This window comes from Dipteris shenzhenensis, chromosome 15, assembly GCF_047967505.1.
Source record: "Dipteris shenzhenensis isolate YYH24624 ecotype China chromosome 15, Dip_SZ_1.0, whole genome shotgun sequence".
Lineage (NCBI taxonomy): Eukaryota > Viridiplantae > Streptophyta > Polypodiopsida > Gleicheniales > Dipteridaceae > Dipteris > Dipteris shenzhenensis.
The window spans coordinates 32,743,303-32,766,986 of NC_141610.1; the positions used below are offsets into that span (position 1 = coordinate 32,743,303).

A 23,684-nucleotide genomic window follows, 5' to 3' on the forward strand; every position below is an offset into this window, starting at 1 on the left:
CAATTTTCTATCCATTCGTTTTCAATTTGAATTCTTACAATATTCCTCTCTTTTGATGCATGTTCTCGATACGAGGGAGCAAGGAAATCCAACCTGGATGCAAGATCGAAAGATATCGACACCTTTAGTCATATGATTATAGTCCATGTGACAATATTGTTTATACCGCAATGAGGATCAATTATGAGCTCTTGTGAGCATCATCTTATTCATGTATTTGTTGGGCTTCAACTCCCAAAATGCACAAACAATATCGATAAGTCAATAATTAATCACCACCCCTGACATTTGCAGGGATGTTCGAGTCCTAATGGACCCTGTGTCGTGTCTCATGTCCACATTTTTACTCATTTGCTTTTTTCCGTTAAAAATTTTATATAATGATAGAATTCTAATTCAATTTCAAGCTAGTAGTTACGTGCTCGATGACAAAAAGACTGCCTGCGGCAAACCTAGTTTTTTTGTTAGTACATGGTGGGATGGGAATAGGGTAAAAATATGCATGGGACCACATGGGACCTCCTTTTCCCCTTCCCATCCTATTTCTTCCCATGTGCGAAGCCCCTCACTATGAGCTTACTAGGACGGCAATCCTTCACACGACCTTTTGGAGGATGGCCGGTGTGAAGCGGCCCTGAAGGGGATGGCTTTCTTGAAGGCTCTTACCTTCCTATGTGCCTGTTGTAGGAGACACGAAGGCAACTGGAGCTTCTGTGAGTCGTAGCTATGAGTTCCATCAGCTCCGCCAATCTCTTGAAGCGCAAGGAGTCCATTAAAGGAGTCGGCGACAAGCTCGACATCACTCCTCTCGGAGCAGGCAATGAAGTTGGTCGTTCCTGCGTTTACATGACTTACAAAGGCAAAAGCGTCCTTGTAATGCTTCTCCCCCTCACACATTTTCGTTGTATTCCCCACGATTGTATGCGCTTTGCGCGCAGAATGACCTCGTTTTACGTATATCCGTGAGTTAACGTGCGCGTGCCTCACTGCTGCTTAAGTTTTCAGACGGCCTTAAATCCATCTGCACACCACCGAAACCTAATCTCTCTATGATACGCTCTAATTCGACAATATCGTACTATACTAAATTCAATATATAAAATTACGATACTCAATATTCCGTTCATTACAAAGGATCACATAGTCTAGAAACTTTCTAGAAGATGTTTATAAGAAAATTTGCAAGCAGATAGAACAATTTGCCTTCCTCTGGTTAGAATTGGCAAGCCTAAGTGTTAAAGAGTAAAGGGTTGGAAACTGTCCTACGACAGTCATAAGAAAGAGGCCAAACTAAAATAAAAAAAGGACCATACCATACATTGTGTACTGGAAAAGTGGGTATCACTAGGTGCATAGGAGCACCGACCATAAAACACTCCTACACTTTCTCATGCAGCCCAACTTGTCATGAACCTCCGTCTGCTGCATTGACAACGCAACACCAAATGCCACGTTGGATCATTGTCGTATTTTCTCAATGCATTTTAGTTAAATAGACTCATAGGCTGACATTGACGTTGCTATGAACTCTGCTTTTTTTGAAGGTGTGACCGTAGTTGCTCCTTGCTGAGGCACTAGCCCAGCAAGAACCGTATCCTGTAGTATTTTCAGCCCAGTCTGAATCACAGTGCCAACCCAAGCTGGTAAGTGTGGTAATATACCAGGCGTGATCTCTAGCGAGGATCGATCATTCATACATAGAGTTATGACCATCCTCTTGTACCCCTCTGAAATGAGAAACAGGTAGACATTTGCCAGACTAGGAGTGTGATAGGACTCGTGAAGTAGTCGTCAAACGTTTGGTGTGGAGCACTTGGGGCTCCATATACCACCTTATTATGAAGTAGGCACACTATTTTCTCATATCTGAGCTTTGTGGCTGCTCCACAAATACTTCCCCCTTAATGTCTTTTCACAGATCTCTCTTTAGTCTTTATGGTTCCACCACCTCCATCATGGAATCTTTAGTCTCGTAAGACCAAAACATGCTACTATAATCACTATTAAAACTTAGGAAGACGAAATTTGTTGTTGGAGTCATCTTTCTGCTTTTGTTCTGAATTCCCTAATCCAGTTGGGGGCTTTACATATGGGTATACATTCTTCATTCACGGTGCTTGCCGTAGTGGAAGCGAGGCGCCTATTGAAAGGTGCCTTCCATGCATCCACTGGTTCAGTCTCCTGTATATAATACTAAAACTCTTTATGCTTTACTTGGAGCGATAAGCTTGGTTGTCGACTAAACAAGTTCTGATGTTATATAGAGCTCCATTGTGGTGTCTTTTGACCTTTGGTCTCAAATTCTACGTTCATTTTATGCTTCATCTTCAATGTCACTAATCTGACTAGCGAACCGACTCCTAGGATCAGGACCAAAAAAGTTGTGATCTTATATAGGCCTCCCTTCTCCTTAAGCAACAAACTCACTTGTACCTTTGGACCTCTTGTCATCAAATCATACCTTCATCGAATGTGGTGACCAAGAGTCACTAATCCCACTAGATAAACAACTCCTAGTGTTACCTATTGCCCCATTTGGACAATTGCTTTGGTGCATGAGGGTTCATATTGAACTGGTTGATGGGGATTGTTGAATGAACCATCAGTTCCCAATGGTTTTGCCTAGTCTTATGTCTTCAACCCGTTCTAATAAAGTTTCAAGAAAGAATAGAGCAGAGAAGGAAAGGTCATTTTTGGGTTTGTGAGACCAAGAAAGGCTGGAAGGCAAGAGTTCAACACGTATACATGGTGCGAGATATGGTCTTGGATCTTTGACATTATTTTATTCTTGCAAGATTCCTTTATTCCGAAATGCTACGTTGTTATGACTTGTTTGCTTTGACTCTAAAGGTGGTACATGTTAAGCAACTAGCAATCCCCAATTTCTGGGGCAAACATACCAGCTTGCAGGCCAGCCAAAAGGTCAGCCAGCAGGGCCAAGCAAGTGGCCAGAAAGGCCAGAAATGGCCGACCAAAATCAGGCCAACCAGCTGGTCTGGCTGACCAGAACTGGCCGACCAGCTGGCAGGCCCACCGACCAGCTGGCCGACCAGCTAGGTCAGGCCTATAAAGGCACTAGCCCCCACACTCACAGGAGGGGACAGGACCTGCAGCTGCTCCTCATCTCCTCCATCCTTTGCTGCAGCCCCTCCTGCTCCAGTTCTGCTTTCTGCCATCTTCTCCTACCTCAGGATAGGACTTGCAGTTGCTCCTCACCTCCTCCATCCTTTGCTGCAGCCCCTCCTGCTCCAGATCTGCTCCTCTGCTCCAGATCTGCCCCTTCTGCTCCAGATCTGCTCCTCTGCTCCAGATCTGCCCCTTCTGTTCCAGATCTGCTCCTTTTTCTTCATCATGTTGCTATTCCAGATAGCCTGAAGGTTCCTTCCTCAAAGCAAGCTGGTTTTTTTCAGCCATTTCCTAGGGCAGCTCCAGCCCTTCTTCATCTTCGTCATCATCGAGCTACACGGAGGACTGCATTTCGCTCCCTCTGCTGCTATCTTTTCTATTGTTTCTCTACATGGATTCATCTTTCTGATTCACCTCAGCCACGGTCCTTGAGACGACGGCTTGAGGTTCTTGTATTCAGTTTTTCATATTACCGACAGGCATACCGACAGGCACTATGTTTTCTGAGTTCCGTTCTTCAGTTGTGTCTGAGTATTGTCTATTTTTTGATCGCTCCACTGCAAACCCTATCGTTTCTCTATAGTACAGTGATCAAACAGATAACTTATTCACTTACAGCTAGACTATGACTGGAACTCCTTTATAGGCTTGCTTACAGCTTTCTTCTTTTGGTTCGCCTCCTCCTTTCCCTTGAAGAGTGACTAGAATTAGTGCAACATAAACACTTTTGCTGTCCCTACTTATCCTCACCTAAGGCATTGTTGTCGCAGCCAACTGCCTACAATTTTACAAGCTAAGTGCTGGAAACTGCGAAGTCAAGTGCCTCTATATGCTGTTGCTGCTACTCTTCTAGACTGAGAGTATGCTAACTACTACCATCTTTATTCTAGAAGGGCTCGGTAATCACCAATGAGCCAGTGAATACAACTATAGACTTCGCTCAATGAAGGGGGCTGTTTCAACATTCGGATCTTCATTTGGATCTATTGATAGAATGTGGTTGGCCGAACATGGCTGATGAAAACTGCTCGCACGTTTTCTATTATTTACACTGCTTGTCCCTAATCAACGTCAATGTATTAATCAAAATTGAGATTGGTTGTTTTATCCTATTTTAGTCCATATCCCAAATACCTTTCTATGTGGCATCCATGTAGATGATCCATGGCACGTCGTTAGTTATGCCTCCACATAAATGACATAGAAGAGAGACTAGCTTGATGCCATTGACAAAACTGACGATTGGGATCTTGTTGACCTTTGTTCTGGCAAGGATGTAGTTTTGTTGTCTGGGTTGGGATTTATAGATAGTCAACACTGGGGTTACCAAGGATGGTTGACTGAATGACACCCGACAGAAGGTTTCCAATCTGCTAGGCTTGTATTACCATATTCCATCTTTGCCTCACTTGGCGTCCGTCAACTCTTTAACACTTCCAATAAGATAAGAGGCTGATTTTGGGTCACCAATAGAATGGCCACTAGTTTTTTGTATAAGCTTGGGCACCTTTTGAAGTACACGAAACATCTGCATCTTGCACTCTAATGGTTGGTCTCACCAATTGACTAAATCTTTGTGATCGGCAAGCCATGATGACCTAAGGTGATGTTTACTGGGCCTAATTGGGTGACAATGAAAGTATTTTTGTATGCCATCCCATTGGTGCAAAGCTCAAGATCTTGGTTTTGATTGGTTGCTAAGCATGCTCAAATGCATTCTGAAGCTTAAGCCCCTTGGTTGACTGCTTTGTGGGGGAGATTACCACAAGGTCGTCAAGCAAGTCCTCCAAATTGCCACCATAAAAAATTACTAGTGATCTTACATCTTGCTAATTCTCCATAACACATGAGAACCTCTCTGATTGGTTGTTCTAGAGGGACTAGGGGATGTTTTGAAAGAAGGTTAAACTCCCCACATGTAAGCCCTCAAACGAGGAGTGCTAAAGAGAGTGACATTTGTAGGTGTGCAAAGGGAAAGAGAGAGGCTGCTATAATGAAGGCCAAAAGTTGGTCAAGTTAGTGGGGTCAGGGTTATCAGTACTTTGGGGTGTTTGCAAGATAGAGAGGCCAAAAGGGGATTCGTAGGTACTATATAAGTACCCTCGCCAAGATAGAGAGGCCAAAAGGGGATTCGTAGGTACTAGATAAGTACCCTTGCCATATGTGCAATGTATTTTTTGATGTGACTCCTTCAATAGAAGCACTTCTTCTCTTTCTTTCTCTTCTTCTAGTTGTCTTCTTCTGAAGAGTCCGCTTCATTGTCAGTTTTGGGCGTGCCTTTGCCAAGCTTACCCTTGCCCTTGCCTTAGCTCTTGTCCTGAGCTATCAGGGCCTTGTCATCCTTGTTCACCTACCGTCGTACTTGTTTACCGGAGCTTCTTGCTGCAATAGCAGTGGAACCAGCTCCTTGAAATTCACTAGCGTTGCTCTTTGCCATGCAGTCATCGTAGTCATAAAACTACTGTAGCTCTGGGGGAGCATTCTTAACAACAGCCTTGCCATCCCGGTTGAGCTCGTCCTTTGACCAACTACGGCCAGTTGATCTTGCACCACCTTCATCTTGGTGATGTATTCTTGTACCGATTCCCCTTCATCTGTACTCATGTTGTACAGCTCCGTCTCAAGGTCCAAGATGCTTGCCTCATTGTCGAGCTCATACATATCCCTCAAAGTTGTCCATGCCTCAAAAGAAGTGTCTGCCATCAGAATATGCAGCAACACCGCGACCGCCGTCGTACCCACAATGATAGCCAAGGCTTCTGGGATATGCCATGCTCTCATTAAGATAGGGTCTACAAGTGTTGTCACCGCTAGCGAGGCTCCGTCTCAAGGTCCAAGATGCTTGCCTCAGCTCCGTCTCAAGGTCCAAGATGCTTGCCTCATTGTCGAGCTCATACATATCCCTCAAAGTTGTCCATGCCTCAAAAGAAGTGTCTGCCATCAGAATATGCAGCAACACCGCGACGGCCGTCGTACCCACAATGATAGCCAAGGCTTCTGGGATATGCCATGCTCTCATTAAGATAGGGTCTACAAGTGTTGTCACCGCTAGCGAGGCTCCTTTGGCTGGAGTAGTCACGATGGCGTGAGGTATCAGCTCAGTCCCCGTTGCAATCCCCCACGACTCCCTCAACACCAAGTGGCTCCGGACCTTCATTTTCCACAATGGGGGGTTGTTCCCATCGAGCTTGCTTGTCTCACCAAAGTTTGGGATTTGGTATCTATCGGCCATGATAATGAATTGAAATAGGAAAAGGGTTTAGAGTGTCGTACACTTGTCTGAATCTGAGCCTCCCACCTGGGTACAATCCTTCAGACTCCAAAGCTCATTTCTGCTAGAAATGAATCAAGGTCGTCCTTTAGCACAGTGCTTGCCATCAAGCTCCACTTCTCGATAAATTTCGTCAGGGCTCTGACACCATGTTAGAAAAGTGAACGCTCACACAGAGCGTATCCCGCAGCGGAAGACTAATAGTTAGCCCAGGAATTACACGCGGAAGTGTTTCACTATGGAATCAATGCTTCATTAAGTGTGTGTACTTCACAACATTCATGCGTATGTGTAGACTAGCAAATAGACTATGCTCAGAGACAAATATAGAAGCAACACTTTATATTTCCATCTGTCCACAAATTGGACAAGATACAATACCAAAAGGTTCTCCTACTAAATGCCTAGCACCTCTACTTCTTTGAGCGCTCGTGCTCCATTGAGCGTATGTAGACTCTTTGTCCAAAGGATTCCTCCACCTTGCTGTCCGTAACCTCAGCCTAGGTGGGCACCTCCTTCAAGCTTCTTTTGCAGCTCTCCAGCCCTCTTCTCTCCTCTTGGATGAGGCCAAGAAGATGCTGGTCTGCTGCTCCTTGCTGCTCCTTGGAAGGCTTCTCTTGGTGATGTGATATGGAGGCCCATATGGCCCTTTTATATAGGGCTCTTGCCCTGTTCAAAATGACCAACCAGGCAGGGGGATAATGGCCGACCCCCTACCCCAAAACCGGCCCAATGAGGGGTCTACTAGCCCCAAGTAATGGATCTCTAGGAAGGATTCACTTTTCTTGCTGTTTGCATAGAGCTGATGATTTCTCATCTCTTGAAATACTGTAGCAAGGTGTTCCTTGTGCTCTCTTTGGACTTGAAAAGTACAATAATGTCATCGAAGAAGGTACCAGTGAATTGTCTGTAGGGTCGGAAGATACGATCCATCATCCTATTAAAAGCAGCTGGGGCATTAGTCAATCCAAAAGGCATCACCAGATATTCATACAACCCAAAAGTAGTGTGGAACGCTGTCTTGTGCACATCCTGAGACTGTATCCTCACTTGGTGATAGCCACTCTTTAAGTCTATCCTGCTGAAAACTGAAGCTCCATTTAACTGATCCAGCACATCATCAATGCACTGAATAGGGAATCTATTCTTGATGGTGATTTTGTTAAGTGCGCAGTAATCGACGCACATATGGAATGAGCCATCTTTCTTCTGTACTAGCATAGCAATGCAATCTCATAGACAATTTTACTGCAAACACTCTCTTTTACTCTCTCTCTCCGTCTCTTTACAAACACGCTAGGGCCCAGGACAAACGTTGGGCTGGGACCCCCCCGAAGGTTTTATTCATGAAGAGAGAATCTTAGTACAAGAGTTCAGCGTAGAAGCTGTGCTACCAATTCCAAAAACGTGAATCAAATTTTCAAAGAGCTGCAAGTTCATTCCGAAATGGCAACATGCCACTTGTCAATAATTTGGACTAAATCCTATTACATGCCTCTGAGGGCAATTTTTGGGGTCTTTGTAGCACTTGGTCACGCGGGTGGCCTCCGAAATGCTTGCTACACTCCAAATTGCTTGGGTCTTCAGCCCCTCAAAGTACCTGTAACAATTAATTAAAGCGCACCCATTAATTGTAAGCGCTTTGTATGCAAATAATAAACTATGGACTAATCCTAGTCATGGTGGGCGTCCCCACTGAACACATGTGCACACATATCAAATATATATAAATAAATAAATATATATATATTCTGTGGTTGACCGGAGTCAACGCTCTTGATCATAATTAAGGGGGCTCTTGACCAATGGTCGAGGTGCCTTAATTATGTCAAAGTCTCTCCAACCGAAGCTGGCACATCTCTCCAACCGAAGTTGGCACAACTTGGTTAATTGTAGTTAATTCTCTTGGCGTGAGCCAAGTCTCGTTGACCAAAGTCAACACTCTCTAACCGTAGTCAGCTCTGTGGTTCTCTGATTAACCATAGTTAACCCTCTTGGTAATAAACCAAGTCTCCTTGACCGAAATCAGGCTTACTTGACCATTAAAAAAACTCTTTTGACCATAATTAACCTAGATGGAAAACTCTTTAATTATGATCAAATAAATGGTCAACTGTACTTTGACTTAGGATATTTACATTGTGGTGACAGGAGGAGACCTTAGTCTGTCATCTTAAATTCCTGAGACAAGGCATCCTTCGTCAACGCAGTATGCTTCACATTATTGCCTGTCAAGATGAGATTATCAACATACAGAATGATAAGGGTGACCATACCTTTCTCCAGAAAGAGATACAGTTAGGATCGGTAGAAAGAATGCATCTATTTTTTAGTTCCAAGCCCATGGCACTTGCTTCAGGCCATATGATGCTTTTCTTTAACTTGCAAACCATACTATTTGATTTAGGAACGTGAAGGCCTGGAGGCTGCTATGTATACATCCTCTTGCAGGTCACCATTCAGGAAAGCTGATCTCATTTGTCCATTTGGTACAGCAGCCAATGTTGATGAGAAGCAAGAGCAAGAGCAAGAGCTGTCCTGATCGAGGCCATCGTCTTGGTCGGTGCAAAGGTATCCCTGTAGTTGGTGCTTGGCCGGTGCACATAACCTTTAGCCACAAGTCTCGCCTTGTGCTTGTCAACATTTCCATTGACGTGTACTTGGTCTTAAAGACCCACTTGATACCAATCACTACCAATCTCGATGGCCTTGAAATGAATTTGCAGGTCCCGTTCTTCTCAATGGTTTCAAGATCCACATGCATGGCATTCCTCCAAGTCTCCTGAGAGAGAGCTTCTTTGACTGAGGAAGGCTTCTTGTCTTGAAGGATCTGAGACTTCATGCATAATTTACCTGCAAAGGCCCCTCCGCTGGGGCTTTATCGTTACCTCAATGCGATCCCTCCTCCATGAGCCATTCGGAAGGGGACTCTGTTGTTCCAGAATCTAGAATAGTGTCTATCAACCACGTGGGAACACGATGAGAGCTTTGAGCCTCCTTGTGTTGGGGTGGCTGATCATCTATCTCTGGAACATCTTCTTGTACCTTCTCAGGCTTATGGTAGGATCGAGAGCTTGGATCAAAATCACCAGGCTCTCCAAGAACCTGAGGCTCCTCATCTGTAGAACCGGAACTTACTCGCTGAAAATGATGTCCCTGCTGACAACAACTTTCTCCTCACGCGGTCCCACAACCGGTAACCTTTTGAAAGAGTGTTGTATATATCCCACAAGACAGGCTTCTTGGATTTGGAGTCGTGTCCCCCTTTGCTTCTTTGGGACATGAACATAGGCATCACATCCAAACACATAGAAGTAGGACACATTTGGCTTCTTACCAAAGTATGTGTGAGAGTCACCTCTGGAACAGCCATGTTGGAGAATGGCTGAGGGATCGCAATGCTCCATCAATTTCCTCACCATCTCCAATACTGTCCTCTCTACCACTCCATTCTCTGACAGAGTCCCTGTATTTGCATGCTCCCTCTTGATGGCCTTTTCTGCACAAAATCTTTCTAATGCATGGAAGCAGAATTCTCCACCTTTGTCAGCCCGAGGAGTCTTCACTGACAATCCGGATTCCTTCTCAACCAAAGCACACCAATCTCTGAAACATGCAAAAGGTAGGTCCTTCTGGGGTAGAAAATACACCCAAGTAAATCTGCTGTAATCATCAACAGCAGCATAAAATAGAGCTCTCCACGTAGAGTAGTGGTCTGCATAGGTCCACAAAGATCCATGTGAATCATATCTAGGGGTTGTGAAGTGTGCCTAGAAGCCGGCTTCGGAATGACCTCCTTGTGTTGCTTTTCATGGACGCAAGCACTACAACGTCTGTGCTTGCTGCTCACATCAGGCAAGCCATCCACCATGTCTTCCCAGAAGGCCTGCCACAACACATTCACATTCAAGTGACCGTACCAAAAACGCGATAAGTCACGAAGAGGGGTACTTGTGATAGAAGAGAGAGTGGAGAGCTTGTAGATCCCGTTGTCAACTGTGCCATCGCACACACATCGACCTTGTTGCAGATTACCATGGAATTTTTCTCAAACTCAACATGCTACTTTTACAAACCTCATGAATGCACAACAAATGGAAACCAAGAGATGGAATGTACAATACCTATGAGGAATGCTTCCCTCCTTTGCCATCAGGGATGATCTCCACCTTTTTCTCTCCCCTACTGGAATACTGGAATTGTTGCTGATGAAAATGTTGCGTGACTTCCATTGAAGGTCTTGGAACCTGTCGTGGGATGGTGTCATGTGCCTGGAAGTACCATTGTCAAGTATCCATTTTCGAGAATCATTCTCTGTAAGAGCAGCCACCTCACGCCTGAAGAAGATGGAGCATGTGTGTCCAAGATTTCCAAATGAACAAAGGCCGAAGCTTGTGGTAGTTGCCGGTACCCTTGGGGCATTGCCTCCAATAGTGACCCTTTTGTCACATAGAGGTTGCATGTCCACCCACCTTGAAGCTAGTTCTAGTTATCCTTTCCTTTTTTGTTTTTGCACCCTTTCGCCTGGGGAAGGGCTAGGGTCTTCGTACCTCCGCTATGTGGTGGGTTCCATAAACTCTCCTCGTGGTCAAGGACCACTGGCACAGGCTCCTTCCACATGAGAGTGTTCAGTCTCCCACTGGTGATCATAGAGGAGTAAAACCTGAATACTGTGAGAGATGGGACATCAATGTGATGGCCATGTCCTTTGAAGAGATCTCCTTCCTTGCTTGAAGGACCTCTTGCCAAAGAGCTTGCATTTTGTTGATGTGCTTCTACATGGTTACTGACTTCGCGGGGTTCAACACATGCATTTGTACTTCCATGGAGACACGCTTCATTGGGAGACCCTATTATAGAGGGATGCCAAATGCTCCAAAATCCCTTTTGCCAGTGTCATAGTTCAGAAAGCATCGACACAGTCCCACAATTATTGGCAAGGTCTTTGCCTCCTGTTGCTCGAGGATGCGACTATGGCTACCTTGGTCAACTTGCTTGTGCCCCTCATAATGGGGCCTACAACATGGGTAAATTATGCTAGTCTCCTTTTGTATATTTGTTTAATTGAATAGTCACCTCATACGTCGAGTGATGGCTAGGATTTTAATGTGCCATCACCAAAGGATGTTTGTCATCTTCGATAACCGAGAGTATTGAATTCAAGATGTTGAATTTAACATTGAAAAGATTCAGACTGAATTGCTGATTCACTTCCATTTTTTGAGTTGCTTATTCGACACATACTTTTTTTGAGCGTCTTGCATATTGCTGCAAAATGAGGATCTAGGCATATCATACCTATAGATGGATGGCTTTGGGACACAAAGATGGATATGAATCTTGTTAGATGCACATGCATATGTGCAACAAAGAAATGGCGTTTTGTTTGCCTTCTAGTCACTTGAAAAGTGCCACAATATTCAAATCAAAGTTAAGACGTTCTATTTAAACAGCCATGTGGGGTCTTACTATTCTTGCAAAGTTTGATTTGTTAGGCCCTTTATTTTAACATTATATGTATGTAAATTATAAGTTTGATTTGTTAGGCCCTTTATTTTAACATTATATGTATGTAAATTATATGTTAACTTATATGTATGCAAATTATAAGTTTGATTTGTTAGGCCCTTCATTTTAACATTATATGTATGTAAAGTTTGATTTGTTAGGCCCTTTATTTTACCATTATATGTATGTATATTTATAGGTTATAGAGGTGTCAATTCATTACTATTTGTCTTCTAATTACTTGTATCCTTGTTTTGTGATGGTGGCCAGTTTGATTGCGGAATTAATCCAGCATATTCTGGGATGGCTGCATTGCCATACTTTGATGAGATAGATCCATCCACCATTGATGTTCTCCTCGTTACTCAGTGAGTATTTCAAATTTGTAGAGTGGGAATGTTTTGGTTTGTTATGGAAATTGGAAACTTAAATGTCGCCATTTGGGTATTGAAATAAAGCATGGCTTTGTTCACTAAGTAGCTCGAGAATTCATTTGTGTTCTTGAAAAGACACACACACTCTCTCTCTCTCTCTCTCTCTCTCTCTCTCTCTCTACACACACACACACACACGCACGCACGCGCACGCGCACATATGCACACACACATTTATGCATGTGCGTAAAGGCATGAAGCTTACATACATCGCTTTATGCCCATAGTAGCTATTGGGTACCACAGCGTCAATGCTAAGGGGGAGAGAGAGAGAGGATTTGATATGATTCTATTAAAATCTTAAAATCCTCCAGAGACCAGAATCAACAAACAATGGTCTTTTATATATGGTGAAAGAAAATACTATGAGAGAGAGAGAGAGAGAGTTTATTAAAGTTTGCTAAGGACTGATGGGTCTATGAGACTGATAGAAAACTTGTTACAATGAGCAAAAGGGTGTCACCATAGTCATAGACATCCTTGGCATCATCATCCTCATACTAGATGCAGTCTGATCCAATACAATACAATACAATACAATGCAACATACATAAGGTATGAAAACGTCAAGGTACACCCAATGACCGACTAGGCAATGTAGGCAAGAAGCCCGTAATAGATTGCTATCTGCTATCTAGGTGAGTAGTCCGTTGTGCCCTTCTGGCAGCTACTCTATGCTTGACGAGCGCCACAGTAAACCCGGTCGGCCATATCCCAGGTCTGAAAATAGAAGAAATGTCAGCGAGTGTGATTTGTGCGTTTGTCCTCTGTCGAGTGTGCGGCATCTCTATCTTGGGGTCTCTGCCTCTCCTACTATCTGGGGTCGGGGGGGCAACATGCTTTGACCGGAAGAACTCTGTGATTATACTTTGGGATGGATCAGGCAAGGCCTTCTGCTCGATCTGATGAGACACTCTCTATGTTGGACCACCTCGTGAATGAAAGTGGCCAGGCACCTCTGATCCGGGTATGAGGAGTCTGGAGAGGCCCTCAAATTTGATTTGTTTCTTTGGCATTAGCAAGGGAAAGAGGTGAGGCATAGCAAGGTGTATGAGTGTAAAAGGAGTCGCCCTCCTGCTGTGCCGCACTCACCCTGTATGGTGGTCAGTCAGGTGGAGAACTGCTAGGAATGATATCAATGGTATGATCTTCTAGCCTCTCAGGAGGTAACTCCTTTGGGAGTTCATATGAAAAACAATCTTGAAACTGAAATAAAAACTCAGTTTGCTGTTTTTGCAGCTTGGAAAAATTAGATTCATCCTCAACTGGTTCTTTTTCTTTGACAAAAATCAAATATGCTGAAAGATGCTTTTCATTATAGAAGAAATTGCCGAAGCGGATACAATTGGGAATTCCCCTTTCGAGTTTACATCAATGACTTGGGTTTTACCCCTATAAGTCAAGATAAGCTTCTTATCATGAGTATCTATGATAGCATGCACACGGTACATCCAACGCATCCCCAGCAAAACATCACACTCAGGTAAAGGCATCACATAGAAATCCTCATAGTCCACATATCCCTGAATGTGAATCCGTAGCTTTCCTATGATAGGAGTGACAGGGGTACTAAGCTCCGGGTTAGCCATGTTGGCCTCACAAAGAGGACCAATCTACTCTGGTCGAAGACCCAACTGAGCTGCAAGTTCAGGAGTTATAAAATTTGCTTTGGCTCCCGAGTCAAAGAAGTACAAACAATGCTGATCCCGTAGCTTGCCCCATGCTCTGCACATCTCTGTCTTCTTCTCATCATGCTCACCCCCAATGATGGGCCAGCACTTGGCTTGGGTTTCTTGCCTCTGGGGTCCTCTCTAGTGCCTTGATTAGAATCAGCCCGAGTTGCTGCAGGTTCTTTCCTCTTCTTGTTAGGACAATCTGCTGCCCTATGACCTGTCTCTTTGCAGAGAAAACACCTCCCTTCAGCAAACAACTTGTTCCTCTCTTCAGGAGTGAGAGAAGAGGGCTGCTGTTTTCTCCTTTGTCCTGCCACAAACTTTGATTTAAGAGGGACTTTTCCAGCTTGCTGTGGTTTCTTTGGCTCCTCCTTGAAGTTTCTTTCGAAACCTGAGACTCTGCCCTGCATGAGTGAGTAAGCTGTGCTGGCATTCTCTATCAATTGTGACATGCTGGAAATGTGTGTCTTGGTGCAATAGTCCCTCAACTCTTTGGGAAGACCACAACAATACTTTTCAGCTTGCTCTGAAATGGGGACTGTTCTGTAAGAGCTCATAGGTAAAAGCGCATCCCAAAACTTCTTGTTGTAATCTTCAAGATTCCTGCATTCCCTAGCATTCAAGATATGCCATTGAGTCATGACATCCACTTCAAAAGTAGTGGTGAGCCATGCGGCTGAGAATGCCTTCTTAAATTCAACCCATGCAGGTGTTTGGCCTTGAATGAGAAGGTTAGACCACCATTGTATGGCATTACCTTTAAGGAATGTGGCTGCCTTCCTGATTTTTGAGGACTCTCTGAAGTATCCTCCAGCAAAAGCCCAGTCAAATTGCTGTAAGAAAGTAAGAGCCTTCATCCTATCTGCATGACCATTGAAGGTCTCAAACTTCACTGCTGCCCCCCCTTCCTTCTATTTCTTCATCTTGAGCGTGGGCTCCAACTGATCGTAGCCAGGGGGCTTCAAATAAAGAGGCTGCTGTCCTTGGGGTCCTTTTGGAGCTTGAAGAACAGCCCCCACAGCTGGGTTTGGAGGCACATGTGGTACTGGCTGAGTGTGTGACATCATGTGACTGCCTCCCTTCAGTCCAGGCTGTATCCCCACATTGGCATACAAAGAATTTGGGGCTGGCTGTGAAATAAGGATCCTCCTCCAAAGTGTGAAGGCTGAACCACATTCTGTGGTTGGGCTTGCTGCCCTTGCTGCACATTTTGAGCATTGCTACCATGCTCATTCCCATTTGGTCCCTACCTCTGTGGCACTGCAAGTGGCTGTATCATTGGTGTCGGTGGCTCTGATAGTGGCTGTATCACTGGTGTCGGTGGCTCAAGGCTAGCCACTACACCCCCAGGAAGAGAGTATCACAACCAGTGCCCCAATCCTCTCCCAGGCCAACGGTAGGGCATCCAACCTTGCAGAAACTCAGTAAGAATGGCAGTAGCATAGAGTAGGAAGAGAAGATGAGAATTCAGCCAACAGAAAGAGCCTGTTTCAGCCCGGAACGGCTTGCTCCAGAAGTCAGCAAGCTGAAACAGATCCACCATGTTTTCGACCACCAGAATGGTGATTCCAGCCCACCAGTAACTCCGTTTTCAGTGCGCCTTGCACCATGCAGGAGCAGGAAGAGAGGGATTTTAATGCCCCTAGGGGGTCAGATGGCACACCATGACCCTAATGCTTGGGAACCAATGACCCTAGTTTGTAGGATCTCTAGGGGGCCAGTTTTTAATGAATGACCCCACTGAACCAAACCAATGACCTTAGAAATTGAAACCACTCTAATAGCACTAGGAGTTGCACTTATTGCACATGAAATCATAGGTACCTTTTGGGCATTAACTAAGGCCCCTAGCCTGGTACCCTAGGCTAAATTCATTGATAGTTAGTTTAAACACTTCACTATCACCACCACGTCCCCATGACAGGGCACATCGCACATCTTTGATATGCTGCTTTGTTGTGGTGAAAAAGATAAGGATATCGTCGAGAATAATGAACAAGCACTTTTTATAATTTGCAAATACCCGAGACATCATCTTGTTGAACGTCAGTGGTGTATTCTTTAGACCAAATGGCATGACGACGAACTCGTAATGAGCCCGCTCTGTTCGGAAAGTTGTCTTAGGGATTTGAGCTGCAAAAATCCGGACTTGGTGATACCCACTCTGGAGATCGATTTTTCAGAGAAATTTTGCTACCATTGAGTCTTTCGAAGATATACTCAATGCGGGGCACATGGTTGTTAAGACACTCGTGTCTTATGGTAAGACACTTAAGACACTTAAGACATGTGTCTTACCTTAAGACACGTGTAGACACGCTCTAAATTTTTTATAAATTTTAAAAACCCAACGTTTTGGAACCTTAGACTCTGCAAATGCCAAATAGCATTTTCGTTTCGCGTCTGGACTCCGTACATGCCGTCGGTACCCGTACGCTTTTTCGCCTCTCCCGCACAGCTGTTGACGATTCACCATACATTGTACGGACCTACCGTACAGACTTGACGTACCCTGTACGGATTCGCCGTACCCTATACGGATTTGCCGTACCCTGTACGGACCTGTCGTATCCTGTACAGATTTACCGTACGTTCAATCTTGGCACCTGCTGCAACCTGCTGATTTGGGTGACGAGCATCAACGTTGGAGCTCAGCCTGCCTTCAGGTTCACGTTGTGCATCGTTTGCTTCAGCCTTCTTTTATCTCGTTATATAGTGCTGTTTTTGAAGGCCTTGAAGGCTCCACTCTGCATCTTGCTTTCTCCTTTCCCAAAAAATTGGGGCAATTATGGGCTGATTCCTGAAAGCCCTAAGAAAGTTGGCCCCCTTCTGGGCTTGTTTCATATAAGAGCCTGCTAGTGTAACAGTAAATTTAAAGGGGGCAAAGTATGGGCTGAAATCCCTAATTAATTTGGCCTCCTTAGGGCTGCATAGCACCATACTAGCATTGCTTATGCCTTATGCATGAGACTTGTTGCTGCTTAATGCTTGAGCCTTGAAGCTTCTATTGCAGCTTGCTTGGCATGTGCATTTCTCAACACAATTAGTCTATAGATTGCAGTTTACTTGCTTGTTCTACTTCTCCCAAAATTTATATTGAATTATGCTCGTGTGCATGCCAACATGACAGGTCGCAGGTCATAGCAGCAGAGAATTACAGCATAGCAACAGAGAATTGCAGCATAGCAGCAGAGATTTACCATGCCTAAACCTCCAAATCCACTTTGGGGGATCCATACCACTATGATTAACCCGGCTGTGGCAACAGGGTCAGGAAACAAAGAGTGGAAGTGCAATTATTGTGGCGAGCCTTTTGTGAGCTCAACGACATGTCTTATTCTCCATGTGTCTGGACTTTGTGGTAGGGGAATTGGTGGATGTACTTCTGTTCCTTTTGAGATTGCGCAGAAAGGCTGAGGCTGGTCAGAGGCCAACTTCTGGAAGTGTCAGGCTGCTCAAGAGGGGCTGGAGTGGAGCTGTAGGAGTGCTGAAGGTAGGAGGGGCTGAGTGAGGAATGAAGGCAAGGGCATCCCCCTTAAATAGGGGGCTGGGGCTGAGCCAACCAGCCCCAAACTGGCCAACTTTCAGTCGGCTGGTTTGGGCTGGCTTTGCAGGCCCTTTGCCCCATAAAATCCCACCTAGGGTGGGGTGAAGGGCAGCCTATAAAGGCAGCCCTTCCCCAGCTCGTTCCTCTTCACATGATCCATCCTTGAGGGGGCCCAGAAGGGCTCCTATCCTAGGCTGGACCTAGACTAATCCTAAGATGGAAATACTAACCTACTGTTCTCCAGTGGGTACCAGTGAACAAGAACTGATCTTCTGACTTGACCTAAGGCTGAGAGATTGACTTATGTAGCTTGTGCCTGACTGTCCTTGGACAAGGGGTCACAAAGGGGTCACAGCATACGACAAAATCTCCTATTAGGGAACTATAACACACTTGTCGATGTAGCGAGTGTGTCACATTGCACCCAAGTGCAAGGGTGCATGTGACAGAGAGACTATTGGCATACAAAATGTGATATAATGGAAGGATGTATGTTAAGAATGCGAATGTTTGCAATGCATTCTGAATTTTGATCCCTATTGGCCCTCCAATGATTGTTGACTGGGCTAACTTAGAACATGCTACCCTCAATGGGGTATGTCCTTAGATCTCAAGGGTACTTGTTTCCCTTTTTATAAGAACCCTTCAAGCTATGCTTGAATCACATAAATTGATTGCTTTGGAATGAACTGAGAGACCAAGCTTTGCACTTAATAGAACCACAGGTCATATAAGGTCCAAGTGTGCATTTCTCAATATTCATGAAAGATATCCATTCTCCTTTGCAATGGCAAAATTGTAAGTCCAAATTCTTGACTAATAGAAGAAACTGGTTTCTTAACAAAAACAATATAACTGGAATGCTCTAGAGCTGAAATAATATAACTTGGAATAAATAGCTATGTGAAAATTGATTTTGAAACTAGGTGAACACACCCTTTCGTTGAGGTGGCCTTCCCTTGAACTATACTCCGTTTTTGAAACAATCAGGAAGACAACACACTTCTGTTCCTTAGCACATCCATGCTTACTCTACAAATACATCTTGCAATTCATAACAGACATCCGATCTCGCCGATCACAGGAATTACTCCCATAGCTCCATATATCTTTGGCATAAGAACTTGAATATCTTTGCTATGTCTAATGCTTGGTTTTTGTCCCATCAAGGAATTCTTCCAAAATCCATGGGAGTATAACTTTGATAGATAATCAAACCAAGTGTGTATTACTCTTGTTTCCCTAAAATAAAAAAGAAAAACAACACACAAATATTCAGGGCTTAGAGACAAAAAATAACTATTAAATCAAATATACTTAGCCTTTATTGGGAATCCCTTTTTAAAAAGGAATTTCCACATGTATCTGATCCTTTGATCATAACCGTATTCCCAAATATGGGTTGTTTACCCGCTTGTTTGCCCCTTCTCAGCCCTAGCAGCTTGCAAGTTGACTTTGAATAGGGATTGATCTGCGCCCTCTTTCCTGCCTAATCGCAAGGATGTGATGACACTGCTTGGGATGCTTGAGATCAAGTGCAAACAGCTCCCAATTTCCCGATTGTGAGTACGCAGCTTCAATCACAATCTAAGCAAGACTGTTTGGAAACTTGAACTGATCCAAAAAGCACGGATTTCACCAACATTCTGGGGCTGCCTGCAAATCAAATCGCTTGGACTTTGTTCACTGATTTGTGGCAAATTGGTTTGGTTGAAGCAAGCTGAACTGATTCACAAACAATTTGCACCTTTCTTGGTTGGATCTTTTGTGTTGAAAATCTCCCTTCTCAAATTGCTATTGTCCTGTTTAATCCCGCAGTACTTTGGATCATTGTCACCAGGGAAAGTGACAAGGCGGAGCTCTGATACCACTGTAATCAGACCATTAACCCCAAAATGAATCTGTAATCAGCCCAAAAACCCTGAAAACGTATCACTTCAGGTAGAAATGCAGCCTGGATCCTCATTTTGCAGTAGATAATCACCAAGATAGATTTCAAATCTCACAGATAATAGGGAAGCTTCATCTGACAGGGAGCAGCAGCAAATTTCTTCTGGGAAACAAAAAAAATTGAGAGGGGGAGAAAGAACAGAGAACACACACACTAGTGCCCAAAAATAAGGGCTGGGACCCCCTCAAGGTCTTTATTGCAATAGAATAAGCTTTGTACAACGGGCTCTTAAAAGAGCATGAGGCTGAGTACAATATCCTTTGTGTTCTCGAGGGCACAAGGCCTCTCTCTTTATAGGCTACGAGCCCAAAAGCCTGGATCCTCATTTTGCAGTAGATAATCACCAAGATAGATTTCGAATTTCACAGATAATAGGGAAGCTTCATCTGACAGGGAGCAGCAGCAAATTTCTTCTGGGAAACAAAAAAAATTGAGAGAGGGGGAGAAAGAACAGAGAACACACACACAAGTGCCCAAAAATAAGGGCTGGGACCCCCTCAAGGTCTTTATTGCAATAGAATAAGCTTTGTACAACGGGCTCTTAAAAGAGCATGAGGCTGAGTACAATATCCTTTGTGTTCTCGAGGGCACAAGGCCTCTCTCTTTATAGGCTACGAGCCCAAAAGCATGGGTTCCAGAAAGCTGGGGCCTGTTTTTCTTTATAAAGTTGGCTTTTGGGCTTTATTTCCCAAGTTTGGTACTGAATTTCGTTTTTGACTCTAGTGGGCCCTTTTTAAAGTGGGGCGCCACTTTCTTGGTGCTTTTTCTCTTGCGGGACTTGCTTTTTCGCACCTGCCCCTTAAAAATTGGACATTTTGGCACTCTTCTAGGTCCTACACATTTAATAAATAATACCAAATTACTTTGACCCATTAGAGGTTAGACAAATGCATGCATTCTGATTCTTGGACTATTCCGTGTCCCTTGTGGGTCTTAGCCAAATGCAAAGCAAAGAAAAATAAAACTCCTACTAGTTAATCAAAGTTAACTTTCTTTGACTGAGGTCAATGTTAAAGATCTCTCTTTATTTCATGGGATAAATATGATTTCGTGATGCTAGTTGGGGGCAGCCATCAACATAAAGCAAAGTGTCATTAGACATCTGACATGCATTTTTTGTTGTTTTGTTTTGCAGCTTTCATTTGGATCATTGTGCTTCTCTTCCCTATTTCATCGAGAAGGTTTTTCCTTGTTCAATGTATCTTTGGTTTAGTAACTTGCACTGTCCTATAGTTCTCTCACCTCTAAGTTTTAATATTATTCTCCTTCACACAGACTACATTCAAGGGTCGGGTATTCATGACTCATGCTACTAAAGCTATATACAAGCTGCTGCTCTCAGATTTTGTAAAGATCAGCAAAGTATCTGTGGAAGACATGCTCTATGATGAGCAGGATATATTCCGCACGATGGACAAAATTGAGGTAATGAGAATCTTCTTTTTGTTTTCTGTGTGTCTTCATTTTTGTGCAACTGCAATCAATAGTAAATTGGCATTGTGTTGGGGTGCTGCTCATTCATTTGATTTCTTGTATTAAAGCTTGTTTCATTTTTTATGTGGGATCTTTAGGTCATCGATTTTCATCAGACAGTGGAGGTCAATGGCATTAAATTTTGGTGTTACACAGCAGGGCATGTTTTGGGTGCAGCAATGTTTATGGTAGACATTGCTGGTGTCCGAGTTCTGTACACGGGTGATTACTCCCGTGAGGAGGATCGTCATCTTAGAGCTGCTGAGCTGCCTCAATTTTCACCGGATGTCTGTGTTATAGAATCGACATATGGTGTGCAAGTTCATCAGCCACGGTCTGTGCGTGAAAGAAGATTTACAGACACAGTACATCAAACTGTCGCTCAGGGAGGGCGTGTCCTTATTCCAGCTTATGCCCTTGGTAGGGCACAAGAACTTCTTTTAATCTTGGATGAGTATTGGGAGACCCACCCAGAGTTGCACAGCGTTCCAATTTATTATGCATCACCCCTTGCCAAGAAATGCATGGCCGTGTACCAAACCTACATCAATGCTATGAATGATCGAATCCGCAGCCAGTTTGAAGTGTCTAATCCATTTGATTTCAAACACATATTACCTCTTAGAAACATAGAAAACTTTGATGACGTTGGTCCCTCTGTGGTTATGGCTAGCCCTGGAGGTCTTCAGAGTGGGCTGTCAAGACAACTCTTCGATTTATGGTGCCAGGACAAAAAGAATTCCTGTGTGATACCTGGATATGTAGTGGAGGGTACTCTGGCTAAGACAATCATGAATGAACCTAAGGAGGTGACATTAATGAGTGGGTTGGTGGTTCCCCTGAATATGAGTGTACGCTACATCTCCTTCTCTGCACATGCAGATTTTAATCAGACAAGTACATTTCTGAATGAGTTGAGGCCTCCTAATATCATTTTAGTTCATGGAGAGGCCAATGAGATGGGCCGCCTGAAAGCAAAGTTGCAGACTCAGTTTGCAGATCAGAACGTGAATGTTTTGTCTCCTAAGAATTGCCAGACAGTGGAGATGTTTTTCAAGGGGGAGAAGACAGCCAAGGCAATCGGCAGGTTGGCCGAGAAGACTCCAACAGAAGGAGACTCAGTGAGTGGTTTATTAGTCAGGAAGGGCTTCACCTACCAGCTTATGGCTCCAGAAGACCTAAATGTTTACACTCAATTGACTACAGGCAGTGTAATGCAGCGCCAGTCAGTTCCGTACAAAGGGGCCTTTGCAGTACTCCGGCATAGGCTACAGCAAATGTATGAGAGAGTAGAGATGTTGCCAAAAGCAGAGAACACTTCGTTGAAAGTACATGACAAAGTCACCATAATACAAGAGGGTACAGATTTTGTGGTTTTGCAATGGGTCTCAGACCCAGTCAGTGACATGGTGGCAGACTCCATTGTTGCCATGATCTTAAAATTGAATTCACGTCCAATTTCTGGATCGGAACCTAATGACAATGGTTTTAAGGAGGCCAAATCAGAGAAAGATGGCATGAAAATAATTCACTCCATATTGGTCTCTTTGTTTGGAGATGTGAAATTGGATAAAGAGAATCAGAAATTCACAGTGACAGTTGATGGAGTTGTTGCAACAGTTGATTATGCCAGCAAGGGTGTTAACTGTGATAATGAGAGTATGAAAGAACGAATCAAGGTAGCTTTTAGAAGAATACAGACTGCCCTGTATCCTCTGGAAGTTTAACTTAACTATCACGGGTTGATTTCCTGTGGGATTGAGATCTACTTTGAGCATGGTGTAACATGTATGGGTGCTTCAAGGGAGATTTGGACATTTCTTTGTCTCAGGTGCTTCTAACAGGATTTGAGTGTTTCAAATTGAGTGAAGTGAAACTGTTCAGATTTCAATATGAGAGCAATGGTTGTGAAGGTCCATGAGCATTTGTGGTCTCCTAAGGATGAAATCAGGGATATCCCTTTGATGGCCATATTTCATTTGCAAGATGAGAGACTGGATCTTCTTATGCAGTAGAAATTTTGAAGAGGCTGCTGAAGTCTGTTTATTACTTGAAGAATGTCTTGGGTTTCCTGTCTATATTTGTTACAACAGGTGCTGCAAATGGTTAGAAAATGTGGAAGTATGGGTGTGTTCTCTTTTCTTAGCTTGTATACTTCTGTACTTCTTGGATGTGTTCTATGATGATGAGTTAATATGCACAGAGATTCCATGTTTGATCTTAATAAGCTATGTTATTGTGATTTGGAACCTCCATGCACATGCTCAGGTTGTTTATCATTTAACTGAGCGAGCCCTTCATCGATCCTCTATTTATTCGTATGTGATTTCCTGCAATTTTTTTTGTTATGTCATAGTACCTAGGTGATTTTTGAATTACTAAAGTTTTAGTGGGGTTGTTCATTCAAGTGTTTTGCAAGTGTCTTGACCTATGCTTGGAGAGATTTTAATTAGCCTGTATGTAAAAAAAAAAAGAAAAAGAAAAGAAAAGGAACTTCTATTAATGCTTAAAATCCAACCATACAAATTGGCAAAACCGGAAAGGTGCCAATCATGGCCAAAAACAAAAACGGGCTGAAAGAAAACCCGCCTATTGCTAGAGATCCCAGCTCACTGCCTAGGGATTCTCTGTAACAGGGGCTAACAACCACGGTAGTGGACTATACAGCCAACGATTCCCTTCCGGCGTGAGATCATAAAAT

General features: G+C 43.8%; 1 protein-coding gene across 1 annotated transcript; it reads left to right on the forward strand.

Moving 5' to 3' along the window:
- The first annotated feature begins 594 nt into the window (after positions 1–594).
- On the forward strand, positions 595–23,096 carry LOC147893701 (cleavage and polyadenylation specificity factor subunit 3-I-like). Its single transcript, XM_087386421.1, has 5 exons — positions 595–873; positions 12,176–12,273; positions 20,646–20,691; positions 20,786–20,935; positions 21,082–23,096. Exons 1-5 carry the CDS (start codon positions 727–729, stop codon positions 22,708–22,710), a joined length of 2,070 nt encoding a protein of 689 aa, XP_087242547.1. The 5' UTR covers positions 595–726; the 3' UTR covers positions 22,711–23,096.
- Positions 23,097–23,684: the final 588 nt, after the last annotated feature.

Bases quoted from the DNA above. Each gene is read 5' to 3' on its own strand.
- LOC147893701 (XM_087386421.1), top strand. From the start codon at position 727: ATGAGTTCCATCAGCTCCGCCAATCTCTTGAAGCGCAAGGAGTCCATT. The intron at 12,274-20,645 runs GTGAGTATTTCA...TTTGTTTTGCAG, and splicing joins GATGTTCTCCTCGTTACTCA to CTTTCATTTGGATCATTGTG. The intron at 20,692-20,785 runs GTTTTTCCTTGT...TCCTTCACACAG, and splicing joins TTCCCTATTTCATCGAGAAG to ACTACATTCAAGGGTCGGGT.